Source organism: Dermacentor silvarum, chromosome 3 (assembly GCF_013339745.2).
Source record: "Dermacentor silvarum isolate Dsil-2018 chromosome 3, BIME_Dsil_1.4, whole genome shotgun sequence".
In the NCBI taxonomy this organism is placed as follows: domain Eukaryota; kingdom Metazoa; phylum Arthropoda; class Arachnida; order Ixodida; family Ixodidae; genus Dermacentor; species Dermacentor silvarum.
Genome location: NC_051156.1, coordinates 46,666,560 through 46,682,831, shown reverse-complemented (window position 1 = coordinate 46,682,831; position 16,272 = coordinate 46,666,560). Strand labels below are relative to the sequence as shown.

General features: G+C 48.6%; 1 protein-coding gene across 2 annotated transcripts in view; it reads right to left on the bottom strand.

The window, feature by feature from the left end:
- LOC125943774 (uncharacterized) overlaps window positions 1-16,272 on the bottom strand; it is a 598,059-nt gene that overhangs the window by 545,421 nt on the left and 36,366 nt on the right. Inside the window, exon 5 of one of the 2 annotated variants that reach the window (XM_049663278.1) lies at window positions 12,909-13,202. The exons of the other annotated variant lie outside the window; for it this stretch is intronic. Coding sequence (XP_049519235.1) covers window positions 13,033-13,202 — 170 coding nt within the window. The 3' untranslated portion in view covers window positions 12,909-13,032. Of the gene's footprint in view, window positions 1-12,908; window positions 13,203-16,272 lie in introns of those variants that run through there. 2 annotated transcript variants of the gene reach the window in all.

Here is a 16,272-nt window from a genome sequence, read left to right as displayed (position 1 = left end):
CGAGCCCCTCATAGACTGACTAACCCGCAAGAGTGGGTGAGCAGCCGGTTTCCAGTAGGGCCTTTATGTCTGGCGGAGCTCTGCAGTTAGTGATGGGTTGTTTAAGAACACTGCTTTCTGCGGATGCCACAGCAGTTACGCTGCCCTATATCGAGAGTTTCGAACTTTACCGGTTGCTTGCCATGCTCAGCTGATGACCTAGTATAGGGTTTAGTTCTGGATTTCGTGCCCGTAAATTGTACTAGGCGTTCCCTATCCTTGCACGCCTCCTCTTGGGTGTTAGGGACGAGGTTGCTAAGATTTCCTAGCGCATTGTTCATGGCTACCATGGCAGTTGTGAATTCCTACCGCCCTATGGTAGCCCACTGAGTTTCGTCTGTTTGCGAGTTTGAGTTTGTCTGCCCTATTCTCAATGCGTTAAGTTCATCTATGAGCTCGTTGAGCTTCTGTCCAAGTTCCGCATTTTCTGCTCTGAGAGTCTCAATAGTTTGCCTTAGCTCATTTACTTCGTCGTTCTGCGTGTTAGTGTTCTTTGGAGCAGTGGGATAGGCTGAGAAAACATCCGCTTTCCAGTTCACCTTACTGTCTTCTTCCTTTTTGGTTATAAACTTCTGCTGCTTCTTTTTCGTTTCCGGAGCCTGTCTGGTCTTTGACGCGGATCTCGACTTTGATATTGACTTGGATGTCGAGCTGGAGTCCCTACTTAACCAGCGTTTCCTGGTCCAGCCCGGTCCGCCAGCGTCCCTGGCTTCGGCGTCCGGTTCCTCTTTTTTCTTGTCCGTGGGCTCCTCGGTTTCCTGAATTGTTCATTGCACTCCTTTGCCCGCGTGGGGTGCGCTTCCTTGCATAGCGCATACCTAGGTTCGCAGGTGTGTCCGTGTTGGACGACCGTCTCGGCGCAGTTCGAGCATACAGTGGTGTCTGGTGTCGGGCATACATCCGCCCTATGCCCAGGCTTGAAGCATATATAGCAAACTTGCCGCGATGACCGATAGAAGTAGCAACCTGTCTAGCAGCCGTAGTAGTAAAGGTAGCGGGGGACGATGTTACCCTCGAAGGTAATGACGGCGGTTTGGTAGTTTCCAAGCATTCTTGCATAAGGCTTTTTGACTCCTTGGGTACCTACCCGAAGATGGGCTAGTAATGAAGTCGGCCTTGTACCGGCGTCCAGTTCGTGAATCACACCTTTACACGAACTGTCCGGCGCTGCAACGTAAGCGGTCACTACATAGTTTTTTGCAACAAAACGTAGACTTGGAATGCTCTGCTAACATTGGCACTATCCATGCTTGGCGAGCTGATTATGGCGATGTTAGATCCGTTGCGCAACCGTATAAGCAAGTTGCCTTCGTTGCACATGTCTGGGTTTCCACGTGCTTTGGATATAGCCCGGGCCATCTGATGCGTGCTCATTTGACTTATGTTGAACCCATTATTCGGTCTAATGGTGACTTTGAAATCGGTATTCGGCCGTGGAGGTAGTTTCTCTTGGCAAAGGGGATTCCCCTTTATTTTGGGCTGGCTCGGCGCTGACTTGTCCACCGTTTTGGTCCCGGTCTCCGGAACGGCGATCAGCCTGGAGTTGCAGTATTTTGCACTGAACCATCCCTCGTTGTCAAGGGTTTTCTTTTACGAGATGTCGGTATCGTTGTCTTCGCGTTGGGGGTTGTCACAAAAGAGCGCGTAATCCAAGCGCGTGCCGAGTGTCACGCAAGCCAGCGAAAGAACACGCCGGCCCCGCGGCAACTTCAACAGATGGGGAGAGCGCATACGCCTCAAACAACAACGTTATAACGGCACCGAAACGTCTTGGAGAGCCTCGACAAAGCGACGTTAACCGGAGAGAGAGAGAGAGAGAGAGAGCACACGCGCGCGCCGAGACACCTTCTCACCCGGCGAGTCGACAGACATTACTAAAGCAAGAGCATGCACCAACAGGATGAGTCATCACACCCCCTCGAGAATGCTCCGACGGCGGCGGCCGAAGGAACGAGAAAAGCCTCGAAGGTTCCCAAGCTTTGGCCATGCTACGAGATCACGACACCGATAAGAATGTTCGAGAATGCCTGTGGAAGCTATATAACCGCCGTGCGAGAATCGTTTAGTGGAATTCAGGAGTTCGAGAGTTCAGTCCGCGCCGGTGAAGTGATGTAACGTGAACCCAAGCGTCTGCGGAAAAAGGGGATTCCGCGGAAAGCTAGTCGACGGGTTCATCGAGCGTCTGCATTTCCGGAAGAAGTTCTTTCTTCGAGATTTGCCCCGAGTCACGCCGAAATCGTCCGACTTCAAGGCCAACACTGATGAATACAATTGGACACTTAGTGTTCCTTTTTATTTTGTACTTTACGTGTTGGACTCTTAGTGCTTGTCGTTAATTATTTTCCTGTGTTTTGTGAATACCCATCTGATTTGTATTGTGTTGTGTCTAGCCTAAGTGTGCAAGTGTGTGTGTACCTGCCTTGTGTGAAGAATATATTTTGTTGTGTTTTGACAACTCTGGGCTCTGACTCGGTCTTTGGACAGCAACCGGCGTTCGCTGGCGCACCAGAGGGCCCATTCTTAATTGCCCTTGCTTTCGTGGGATTATTTTCGGAAGCTGATAAGTCGGCTTTGAAATTTGGTCCGGCGTATGCGCCCCCGTTCACGGGGTCTGTGACAATATTTCTGGCATCCGCGACAAGGACCTTTCTGGTGCAAATTGTGTGTCCATAGCTAGGGAGAAAGAGCCTAGGGTCGTTTACATTGCTATTGTAAACTATTTTGAGTGTTGCACCACGTTTTGTTAACTTGTGTGCAGAGAGCAGTTCGATAGTTGAAATCTAGGCAGATATTTTTTGCACGCGGCTAGATTTTTGAAGGGCATTATGGATATCGAAAAATTAGTTACCATTGGCGAGAAGATGGGTGTTTCCGTAGCGGAACTACTGAAGTGGGTTAGCCTGAAGGGAAAAGAAGCTTTTGAAAGAGAGAGAGAAAAGCTAGCGGCCGAACGGGCCAAAGAAGAGAGGCGATAGAGCGAAAAGAAGAAAGAGAATCAAAGGAGCGACAGATAAGAGAAGAAAGAGAAGCAAAAGAGCGACAGATAAAAGAAGAAAGAGAGGCGATGGAGCGAAAAGAACAAAGAGAAGCTGAATTAGCTGAGAGAGAAAGGCAAAGACAGCACGAGTTAGAACTATAACGACTTCGTTTGCAGCAGCGCACAGACGCTCCCGCCCAGGCAAGAGTCGAAAGCACTGAAAGGGAAGAAACTAGTTTCCGTCTGAAGCCAAGCAAGCTGCTTGTGGCATTCGATAAAAGAAAAGATGACCTGGATGCTTATTTGCATAGATTTTAGACAGTTGCTAAAAGCCAGGGTTGGCCAGAGGATCAATGGGTCACTGCCTTGAGCACGTGTTTGAGCGGCGAAGCACTTAGTGTGTACGGTAGGCTGACGCCAACCAATGCCTCTAATTATGGAAGGGTGAAAGCTGCTTTACTGAAGAGATTTAGGTTCACCGTAGCAGGCTTCCGAGATAAGTTTAGGACTGGAAAACCCGCCGATGGCGAGACTGCCACGCAATTTGCCGCGCAGCTCAGTCACTATTTTGATAGGTGGACCGAACTTTCAGAGACTGCACAGGAGTACGGTGCGCTTAGAGAGCTTCTAATCAAGGAACAATTCCTCATCAGTTGTCACCCGAGCCTGTCACTGTATCTGAAAGAAAGGAAAGCTAAATCGCTTCAAGACATGTTGAATTGGCAGAGCAATTTTTGGAAGCACAGGGAGGCACCAATCTCTCCAAGATCAAAAAAGAGGAGCCAGGGGATGCAAAGAAACCCACATCCGACGAAAGGAGAAACACTCAGAAGCCTGTCCCGAAATGTTATCTTTGTAACCGACTGGGCCACCATGCTAGCAATTGTCGGACCAATTTTACGTGCCCCAATGATGTCAAATGTTTTAAATGTGGGCGAACTGGGCATAAAGCCGATACATGTCGCAACGGAGGGAAAGAAGCTCCCCAGGCATCCTGTTTGTATGCCCCGCCAAAACACCAAGAAGACATAAACGCCGGCTTTGTAGAACTACGAGACGGGAAAATAATTCCGGTAGTTAACGGTGTGATGATACAACGGCCAGAATTTCCCATTAAGGGAATGCCCGTACTTGCCGGAAAAATCGCAGGATAACCAATCACTGTGTTAGGAGACACCGGCAGCAGCACAGTGATCGTGCGAAGGGACTTAGTCAAAGAGGATGAGCTTACCGGCGAAGCAAGTTTGGTATACCTGGTCAATGGTACGGCTAGGAAGCTTGCCGAAGCCAACATTGAGGTCGATACCCCCTATTACAGTGGGAATGTCACTGCGCTTTGCATGGACAGCCCACTGTATGACCTAATTCTAGGGAACCTCGAGGGAGTTCGCGCCCCAGACGATCTGAAACCTTTGGAAGATGAGTTGAAGATCGAAACATCGACGATTGAAGAGCCACGCGAAAATCCATCAGCAGCTGTCGAGAACACCACGACAGCACACACACGAGCTCAAGCCAACCCTCAGGAAAGGCCCTTCCAGCTCCTTTGCAGGCCCCATTCCGAAAATAAACCGACCGGGGCTCATAATAACAACTCGAAACCCTTCCATCGAAAAACCAAGGACCGGAAATTTAAATTTAAGAACCGTTGACGATTATCTGTGGTGCAAAGTGTTTTGGTTTAGTGCACCGAGTGTTTATTTATGCATCATGGACATTGTGTTTGTGTTCTGTAAACTAACATGCCATAATTTTGTATACTTTTTTGCTCATGTTATATTTCATATGATTGTCTTGTTACGCGAGATATGTATTTTTGTATAGTACAAGTGTAATTGTTACGTGAGAGATGTATTATTGTAAAGTAAGAGTGTACATGTTACGCGAGGGATGTATTGTGTAGTTCAAGTCTCCCTGTGCGAATTGTGGGTGTATTCGATGTATCGCGAGTGACGTGGTGAATTGTGGTGGACTGATTTATGGACCTACGGACTCGTGCGTAGTGGACTCTTGTGCGCGCTTCTTTTGTGTTTTCTCGAATATTATTGCATAATATTCTTAAAGTGGGGGGCAGTGTCACAAAAGAGCGCGTAATCCCAGCGCGCGCCGAGTGTCACGCAAGCCAGCGAAAGAACAAGCCGGCCCCGCGGCAACTTCAACAGATGGGGAGAGCGCATACGCCTCAAACAACAACGCTTACAACGACGCCGAAACATCTAGGAGAGCCTCGACGAAGCGACGTTAACCGGAGAGAGAGAGAGAGAGAGCACACGCGCGCACCGAGAGACCTTATCACCCGGCGAGTCGAGAGCACGGTGTAAGAATAAGGAGAGGTGCTGACACTCTCCCCCCAACGCGCGCGAAAGCGCCGCTCGCTCGCGTCCAGATTATGTTCGGCTTGGTTGCAGCTGGTTCGGCGCCGTCGTAGAGGGCGCTGCGGTATGCGGTCCCAGCCTCGGCGGCAAGGCGCGTGCTGCCGCTGCTTCGTCTTCCTGCTTGCATGTGCGGTTGCGCTGTTTTGAAGGCACGATTTTTGTTCGCGTTTGTTTCATGAGCTTGTGATTGGGTATTGTCGCCACGGGCCCTCGACGAAGGTGGCAGCGGCCTTCTGAGGGGCGTTTGAAATGGCTAGAAAGTGCTTCGTTCCGAACTGCAATTCTGGATACCCGACTTGTGCGCAGCGTGTGCCTTTATTCAAAGCGCCGTCCGACAGCGGTCGTCTAGAGCAGTGACGCCGTGCAAATCTGAGGGCAGACCGAACTCTAACGCCTACCGACCATGTCAGCACCAGCCATTTTTCAGAGGATACGATATCGATGGCATATTGTCACGACGTCGAAAGCTCGAGGGACAAACGAAACGCACTTGTCGGCAGAGGCAGTAACAAGAACGGACGGTTTTAAAATAGCGCGCGCTAGTCACTGCTTCTTCTTCTTGCTATGTTTTTCATAAGTGCCGATGTGTCTTATGCCATCGTCATCGCCGCGCTAGACACGTGGCAATATTACGCGGAGCGCTCGATAAAAGGATTCCCACCTTATTTCCAAACTGAACCTCACACGGTCAAATAAACCTCGAAAGCCGCTGCGGAAGAGAGAACCTCCTGTGTGCCGCAGTAGTTTGTGCAAATTTTGCTGCATGTAAAAGATATATACTGGGTGGTTTACTATCATGCACCAAGATTGGAAAATATGTAAATGTCACGTAGCTGGACAGAACCAAGGTAATGTTGTCTGCCGTCGCTTGGAGATACTCAGATTATATTTTATTCCGCTTAATTACATAATTGTTTTCTTAATTTATTAATCAACTCTTTAATGCTATAATTGGATAAAAAGTATGAACAAGAGAATTATACAGCAGCGTGGAAAACTCCCAATATAACTTTCTGTTGCTCAATACGTGATACATAAAAGTGTTTTCCGAGCGTAAACGAAACCCGCGAATACAGCAATATTGCCGCGCGACTGGCCACTCGAGGCACTTTGCGTGTATTCGTGAGCTTCTTTCATGCTCGGAAAAACACTTCTACGTAGCGCGTATTGAGCAATACAAAGCTGTATCGGGAGTCTTTCATGTTGCTCTACAATTTTCTCATTGACACTTTTAATCTAATTATAATAATTGAGAAGTTGATCAATAAATACGACTAATTATCTAATTCGGCGGAATGTAAAAAATAACCGAGTATCTCCAAGGGACGGCAACAACATTACTATGGTTCTGTCCAGCTACGTGACATTTGCATATTTTGAAATATTTGTGCACCCTGTAAAATACTGCTGTTTTCTGTGCAGATGTGTGCCTGATTTTCAAATTTGTTCCATCCTGGCTACTGAATTTTTTTTACAATGCGCGTGTGGTGTATATTACACGCTTGCATGTTTTTATACATTTTTCCATTGTGGGAGTGTATGAGACCGCAAGCTTCTGGGATGGTTATCACCTATTAAAATTATCGAGCTGCTTCATGCACAAGTTTTTTTCGTATTGTGCCTCTGCAAAAAAATAAATAAAAGGTCTATGGGATTATTGTGTGGTGGGTGTAAGTGTACTTGTGGACAGGCTGTAGCATGCATTGTCAAACACGCTTACATTGGCACATTCTCATATACAATTTAAGAAAAAAGAAAGTCACCTCTTTTTTTAGATCTTGCAAGAGCCACTCAGTCCTCAATGGACGAAAGCCCAATGAATAATATACACGGTCTATATTAAGTGCAATTGGAATAAAAAAGGCATTTGCTCAGGTTTTCATCAGTAATCAGTGGTATTGATGCTCTAATTCAAGATAGACGCCTGCCTTCGTCCCACCTAATAAATTCCCATTTGAAAGAGTTTTTACATAGCTGATGTGCATTCTCATCTTAAGTTCTAGCCATGAACAGCCACTTTGCTCTAGTGCATTGCATATCGGAAGCTTGCGCCGTTTCATTTCTTAATTTATATCACGGCCACATTGAATTCGCGCAACGATGATTGAATGGTTTTCTGAGTGTGAATGGAAGCAGCGATAAGCATGAAATACATTTTCTGGTGCAGTCACTATTTTCTTCTGATTGAGGGGTAGCACGTGGGCTAACACTTTCATTTTTTTATGCTTGGATGAACGGCTAGACCGGACGAAACAAATTGCGCGCACGAGGGTAACTTCAGTGGGCTTTGAGGGCTGCCCGATTGATCCGTGTTCACGTCATCCACGCCCTGTACAAGGAACCTTCATGTTAGCGAAGCCTGGTACACTCATCACTTTAATGTGAAATAACGATTTTTTTTTTCGCGCTTTGAGATTTACTCACTCCACTATGAACGAAAATTTAGCGGAGGCAGAGGAATGCGAAGCCGCCGGCGCCGCTTAGCTGGGACCGCTGGCCGCGGCGCCCTCTAGCAGAGCTACTCGGTGCGCCCGCGCGTGGCCGAACATAATCTGGACGCTCGCTCGCGCGCAGTGTCAACACCTAAATATTCTTCCACCGTGGTCGAGAGACATTACTACAGCAAGAGCATGCACCAACAGGATGAGTCATCACCTCCCCCCCCCCCCCCCCCTCGAGAATGCTCCGACAGCGGCGGCGGCCGAAGGAACGAGAAAAGACTCGAAGGTTCCCAAGCTTTGGCCATGCTACGAGATCACGACACCGATAAGAATGTTCGAGAACGCCTGTGGAAGCTATATAACAGCCGTGCGAGAATCGTTTAGTGGAATTCAGGAGTTCGAGAGTTCAGTCCGCACCGGTGAAGTGATGTAACGTGAAGACCAAGCGTCTGCAGAAGGGATTCCCCGGAAAGCTAGTCGACGGGTTCATCGAGCGTCTGCGTTTCCGGAAGAAGTTCTTTTTTCGAGATTTGCCCCCAGTTACGCCGAGGTCGTCCGACTTCAAGACCAACACTGGTGAATACTATTGGACACTTAGTGTTCCTATTCATTTTTACGTGTTGGACTGTTAGTGCTTGTCGTGAATTATTTTCTTGTGTTTGTTAATACCCATCTGAATTGTGTTGTGTCTAGCCTAAGTGTGCAAGTGTGTGTGTCTGCCTTGTGTGAAGAATATATTTTGTTGTGTTTTGACAACTCTGGGCTCTGACTCGGTCTTGGGACAGCAACCGGCGTTCGCTGGCGCACCAGAGGGCCGATTCATAATTGTCCTTGCTTTCGTGGGATTATTTTCGGAAGCTGATAAGTCGGCTTTGGAATTTGCTCCGGCGTCTGCGCCTCGTTCACGGGGTCTGTGGCAGGGGTTCTTTTCAATCAGTGTCGTGGCTCCGATCGTCTCGTCAGCCATCCTGGTGTGTCCCACGCGACCTGGAGCAGCGTTCCGTTGGGCCGACAGCCCGATGCCGCCTAGGCTTAGAGCAGCGTTTTTCTCCGCGGATCTTCGAACAAGCAGATAATGAGGAATTATGGACTTACAGTTGAAAACCGGTTAGCCACGGATTTCGCTTTATTAGTAGAATACGATGAAGTATTGCATTTCCGGCAACGTCGAGGTTGACCAGGTGAGATTGGGCGTCAAGGTAGGGGCTTATGCGAAGCTTCATCGCTCCGTTTGGGCTCCTACCGTCGTGTACCCCAGCTGTTGAAGAAGACCATGCATTTTGAGTAGATTAGTTATCAATAGGCACCATTTTCAAGATCAGTAGACTCCCAGGTAGGCAATAAAGGTTTCTCCAAGATTTGCCGTTGTGTGACCGGCGCCGGCCATGTCTGTGTTCGCACCGCCCTCTCTTTGTCAGCGTTCCAAGCGCTTCCGTATCTAATTAGCTTTCGTTCCGCTCTCCCGTGGTGGCCGTGCCGTTGAAATGTCACGCGTGTGTAGTTTCGTTCGGCTCCTCGGAGCGGTGGTCCCATCGTTCACGCGAACATATACAGTATAAAAAGAAAGACAAGTATAAGACAAGTTGCCGTTTTTGGTTTTTAATTTTACTTCTCTTCTATCGTCGTGGGGAGGCCGCGTATATTCCGACCTCACGAAGATCAACGCTCCTATAGCATGTATACATGCTAAGTAGCTTCGCTGGTCGTCTACCTTCGCACAGTGGAATGGCTCATGATTTTCAAATGCGAAGCATTTCTTGGCGATCATTTGCCACTTTGGCAGTATCTATCTATCTAGTTGCCTTGTTCTTATGGTCGTTTCGTTAACTTGGTACGTACCAAAATTGGCATACTATGACAAGAGTGTATGGCGAACATAAACGATAGGTCATGACATGCGTGTCATGTAGGTTATAAAACAGCCTCCTGAAATGACAATGCCGCACCGAAAAAACATCAACACTCAAAAACCACTGAAATGGGTTCTGACGTGGGTACTAAGTGAAGGAAACATTAAAGGATCATGGTAGAAGTCAAAGTAATGATTATGACTCAGCAAAAATGACAATGGCTCAGCGGAAAAAAAAACATTAGCGCTTAAAAACCACTGAAATAGGTTCGGACGTCGGTACTAAGTGAAGAAAACACTAAAGGGATGATCGTAGAAGTCAGAGTCATTACCATAACGCAACAAAAATAGCAATCACTCAGCGAAAAAAAGTGGTAATCAACATCCACTACAATGCTTGCCGAGCTGCTTTTCATGGCTTGGTCGACCACGCGTCTCCCCCGTTGTCCTCAGACGCGCCGCTCTTGTCGGACTCTGTAGTGTCTGCCTGCCTATCGTCTCCCACGATGTGCGAGGCTTCGTCCACCGCCGTGGTCTCAACAGCAAGTTGCTCCTACTGGAAGCTGCTTTCTAGTTCGGTGGAGACCACGTCGTTTCCGCCGTACGACCCGGCCAGCGTTCCCGCAGACATTGCAAATCGCTCTCCGTCTTCATCGCCCATTAACATTTCACTGTGGTCGCAGGCTACGCCGCGCCTAGCGATGCGCGCACAGGATCTTGAGCAGTCATCTTGTTCGTGCCCGAAAGCCTTGCATTCTGCGCAGCGTGAGGCTCTGCAGTCACGGCGAATATTCCTGTCGTATGTCATCCCACGCAGATGAGTGCACGACCAGGAAAAACAACTAGCACTTTTCCTCCTCCTTTCTGATGCGAATGCGCTTGAGGTTAACACGAAGAATCAGCGTATTCAAAGTCAGCAGCCTTGCACATGTCGTTGCGCAATTCTTTGACCTCTCCGAATACCATGAAGGCTCGGCTTACAGCGTCGTTCGTGACGTACACGCACCTCCTGGTTTTCGGTATCAATCACTAAACACGTACGGTCCTCAACAGTGATGTGGCCTGCACGAAGTCTGCACGTCTTCGATTCACAAGTTTATCAACCAGAATGTGACATTTGGTAGGCGAAAATTGCACTCACCTGCTGTATCACATTTGCGTTCTTTAAAGGGACACTGAACAAAACTGTTGCAGTCGAGATTTTTAGCCGAAATGAGAGCTGTGGTACCGGAATTGGTCACCACAATCTTGTTTCCAGGCAGAAACAAGCGAAAAATAATGAATTCATTGCATTTTTTGCAAAATACCGCATCGAGTGGCCGCGCCGCGAACTAGACGAAGTGATCTTTCTGTGACGTTATCTGTAGCAGATACCGGTGTGCGAACCATCGCCCGCGTCTGTCGACCGGCATGGACGGCGCCGACCGGCAGCGAACGATGTCTCAACTGCGCAGTTGCTCGGGATCGCATTCTTGTTTTCGCAAGCGCCGCTGGTGCCCAAGTCTTCTATATCGGCGTTTATGTTGTGTGCTGATTTTTAATATAATCAGTGAAGCACCTGGCACACGCCAGAGAATGCTTCTACGCTGCTGCGCTCAAGGGTGCGGAAAAGTATCGTCGGGCGAGACAATCCGTGTCATATACCTTTACGGCAGAGTCGAAGCTTCGAAGGCTTCCCATCGCAACCAACATGTGTACCGTCAAAGCGTGACTTTCTGTGCTCCGAACACTTCGAGAACACCGACTATCAGACGAGTCCTGCTTTGCTGCAGAACGGTGGCATGTCAGCGAAAGGGCGCTGTGGCATCGTGGTATCAGGGTTCTTCGATACTTTTAAATGCGTAAGCATTACCCAACGAGAAAACTTTCCGATCGTCTGTCCGTCCTACGTGTAAGACGATCGCTCTCAAGATAGAGCCAGCAGCGATATTTTCGCCAGCTGTGGAAGAAGACGACGACGAAAGTGCGAGCAGCGGCACGACCGCGACTCTGTGGCCACGTGACGTGTGAAATCGGGCACGGACTAAGCGTAGCCAGAACGGTGGAGCAGCCATGGCTTCGGATCGGAACGTCATCAGCTCACCTGGCACCACTACCTGCAGTAGTTTTCTTGCCTCGTCGGTTCGTGTCCCTGCAGCGCTGTCACATTTACCGTAATCGCGCTAAGACGACCGCAGCAGCTGAGCAGTACTAGGATAGCCACCAGTATTGAGTGTGAGCACTCAACACCACGTCGTTGCTACGAAATGCTTACGCATCATTAGTAGGACCTCCTACCTGAAGAGGTCTTACGTACATATAAATGCGAAGCATTTTTTGGCGAACATTTGCTACTCAGACAGTATCTATCTATCTAGCCGCCTACGTCTCTGTGCTGTCATGGTGGTTGCGTTAACTTGGTATGTACCAAAGTTGGCATACTATGACAAGAGTATATGACGAACATAAATAATGTGTCATGACATGCGTGTCATGTAGGTCATGAAACAGCTGCCTACGCCTTGGTGCTCTCATGATCATTTCGTTAACTCAGCAGGTACCAAAATTGGCATAGTATGACAGGAGTATATGACGAACATAAGTGATAGGTCATGACAGAAATGTCATGACATAAATGCGTGTCATGTCATGCGTGTCATGACATAAATGTCATGACATGCGTGTCATGTAGGTCATGACAATGACGCAGCGAAAAAGATTAACACTCAAAAACCATTGAAATGGGTTCGGACGTGGGTACTTAGTGAAGGAAACACTCAAGGATAGCGGTATAAGTCATTGTCATGACCATGACTGAGCAAAAATGCCAATGCCTCAATGAAAAAAGATTACCACTCAGAAGCCACTGAAATGGGTTCAGAAAAAGCCACCGGCTTGGCCTTGGAATACAATATCGTAATCATTTTTTTAATACAGGTCCCGTAAAACCGCGGAGATACTTTCTCGGCTCCTGTGAGTAGCGGCGCATTCAGTCAATGACGCAAAGTAGACAATCTCAGGAAAGCGACACTTTGTTACTGCCGTTTTGATGATGTTTTTTTATACAGCAGTGAGGAGAATACATCCTAAATTCGTTAAACGCAGGTGAATTTTTTTTCTATCAGTTTGAAGCTGTCATTTAATGCTTGTTAACTTTTTTTAACATCTTGCTCAAAAGTTTAGGTGAGGCGTATCCGCTGGCGAGTGTCTTTATTTGATAGTAATTAAGATGCGCCATAGATTCAAGAAACGACCTGTTGCCTGCATCCTTTTCTGAGAGATTATTCTCTATGTACGCACAGTAAAACCCAGCAATATTCCGGAGCCAATCCATCGAAGAAAAGAGGATATTGGCATCCTCGAATGAAACATCTAGAAGCGCTCTGGTGGACAAACTACTAAATCAATGTTGGTGCGGTCGGCGTTTCTCCGGACACGGTGCCATAAAGCAAAAGCTCCAAACAGGACTCCGGCCGCTAAGCTTACGGCTCCCAGTGTTTGGTAAAAGCCATCGTATGACCCTTTCGCATCACGGAAGGAACCTGCGTGAAAGTTAATGAAGAAATTGCTAAGTAACGGACGCAATGTTTGAAAAGAAACAAACTATCATTTGTGCCACAATGAACAGGGGTCGCATGCATAAAGCCTTTCGATCGTAAGTGCTACTTGCCACTGGTCAACCACCTTCGCTAATGATATGTCCAACACCACCACGATTGGCTGACACCTGCTTCTACGACCAGTTTTAACGTAAGAACGTTTTTTTGTGAATGCGGCCCCAGATTCGCATTCGCGGCATTTATGACACTTTGCATCCGCTGTAATAGATTGCCTGAGTATATCACTTTCGAACAGTTTATTATACTGACCATCAGTACGGTTGAATAACAGCAATATAGACTGGCTTTCCACTTAGAAACACTGGCTGAAAGTACAGCATGAAACAAAACTAAATTTTACAACGGGGGTTAGTTGTCCTATTACTACTGTTCTTTGCTTGGAAGATCCGTAATTCTTTAAAATAATTCTTACAGAAGCCCTGTTAAACACTTTTCAAACTAATCATATATTGACCTCCCTATTAAATTGCGTCGCCTTAGTAATCTCCTGCCACAAAGGTTTTTTTTTTATCGTTCAAGCATAAGCGGCGTTAGACGTAGTTATCGAACTGATGAGCTGCTTTATTTTTTTTATTTCATTTCCGCTAGCGCGCTAGAAGCTACACATGGGACACGGCAAGGGGGCGCAATGCCCCGCCGGCCCCGCCCAAAGGTTGAACGTCCAGGCGGCGAGACGACTCGTGGGGACACTCCGTGGCGGCCACGATATCTGCGCTACACTTCTGATCTCGGAGGCCACGCTCAACAGGCACAACAACGCACAGCTGTCATCTATAGACCGGCAGTGCACAGATGAAATGGTTTTCCTGTCGTTTTGAGATCGCAGACGTATATATTTTTCATATATTCAACTCAAATAAGATATTGTTACGAGACTGCGCGCAATGGGGCAAAGATAACGTTGACCATTTGGGTGAAGAAGACGACGGTTGAAGAGATTGTCTTTCCGCCATCTTGGCAGTGCTACAGCTCGCTGTATATATTTTGTAAATATATTTTCAGTTATACCGTTTCCCGTGACATTTTGGTGGAAGTGCTGGGGTACTACTCAAGACGGAACTCCGTAGCGGACGTGTCCTGGCAAGTTCCACCATGTGAACAGGCGGGGATATTGCGTCAACCGTAACACCGGCACCCCAGCCAGTGATCTTGATCCAACCCCACGACCCAGGATCTTTTTGCGGCACCGACAACGTCGACGTTGATGACTGGATTAGGAATTACGAGCACGTCGCAACCAACAATCGGTGGGACCCGACAGTGACACTCCCTAATGTCGGTTTCTACCTGAGTGGGACAGCACGCGTCTGGTTTGACACTCATGAAACGGAGCTGACCAGCTGGGATCTATGTAAGCAGAAGCTTCGTGACCTATTTGGCAAACCAATTGGCCGCCAGAGCGCCGCTTCGAAAGATCTCTCCTGTCGCGCCCAATCTCCCACGGAGTCGTACGTGTCGTACATCCTTGACGTTATCGCCCTTTGCCGCCGAGTTGATGCCACCATGACCGAGGCGGACAAAGTAGGTCACGTCCTAAAAGACATTGCTGATGATGCTTTCAAGTTCCTGGTCTTTGAGGACTGCTCGACCATTGAAGACATTATCAAGGAATGCCGGCGTTTTGAGGCACTGAAGAGTCACCGCATCGCCCAACAATTCATGCGGCTTCCAAACACGGCCGCTACATCGTCCTGCGCGGACGTTCAGCCGCCCAATCAGCGACCGACCACCGATAGCCTTGTCCGCATCGTTAGTCGTGAAATTGAGGCGGCGTCACCACCTTCCTATTTGGCACGCCCTTCCGACGATTCCCGACCGACACTCTCTCTAATCCAAGCCGTCGTGAGGGAAGAGCTCGCTAACGCAGGACTCCAGCCTGTTGCATCCCTGCCTCACCCTCGGGTCAATGCTGTTCTTCCGCCTTACAAAAATACAGCAACGTTGCGCCGCTATCGTGATCCGGCCCAGTGGAGAACCCAGGACGATAAGTCCATATGTTTTCATTGCCACGGCGTTGGACATATTTCCCGTCACTGCCGGTATCGCCAACCTTCCTCCCCTCGCTCATTTTTTTATATTCGCCGCGACGACAATCGACCCCTGCAGTTTCCCGCTCGTAACAACTCACCGCTCCGAGACGCTCCTGTACCAACCCGCAGCTCCAGCTGTTCACCTTCTCCGCACGATCGTCGTTCCCGGTCCCCTCTGCCCCACCGCTATTCATCGCCGCGCCCCTCTGGCCGCTCTTCCCAGGAAAACTGAGCAATGCAGCTCGCGGAGGTGACGCTTCATTGGACCCACGACCTGCAAAGCCTCTTTTAACCTTGCCTACGCACGATAACCAACTTGCCGTAGAAGTGGATGGCCTACCCGTTACTGCCCTTATCGACACCGGTGCACATGTTTGTATCATGAGCTCTGATCTCCGTGAACGCTTACACAAAGTGCTCACACCTGCAGAGTCCTGCATTGTGCGTGTCGCTGACGGCGGAACTCCTGCCGTGCTTGGAATGTGCACCGCACGCGTGAGCGTCGCTGGCCGCCACACTTCCGTGTTGTTTCATGTTCCTCGCCACTGCCCTCATGACGTAATCCTTGGACTTGATTTCTTGACTGACCACTCCGCTGTAATTGACTGCTCGGCCGGTGTCGTCGAACTTGACTTCCCCGCTTCGCTAGATGCTCCTGATGTAGTCCAGAGCCAGCTCTCTTGTGCCGAGTTTGTTCGTTTGCCGCCCCAAGCACTCACCTGTATTGTCGCTGTACCTTGCCCCAGTCTACCGGATGGTGACTATGTGGTTACTCCGTCCACCAGTGTCCTTTTGTCGCACAACACTCCCTTTCCCCACACTGTTGTGACTGTTGCGACAAACCAGACTTGCATGCCCCTCTTGAACTTCGGACTCTGTCCTCAAGTTCTTTTCCAAGGCATAGTTACGGCCACCTTGTCACCATCAGATGAGTGCCAGATTTCATCACTGTCACCTGATCC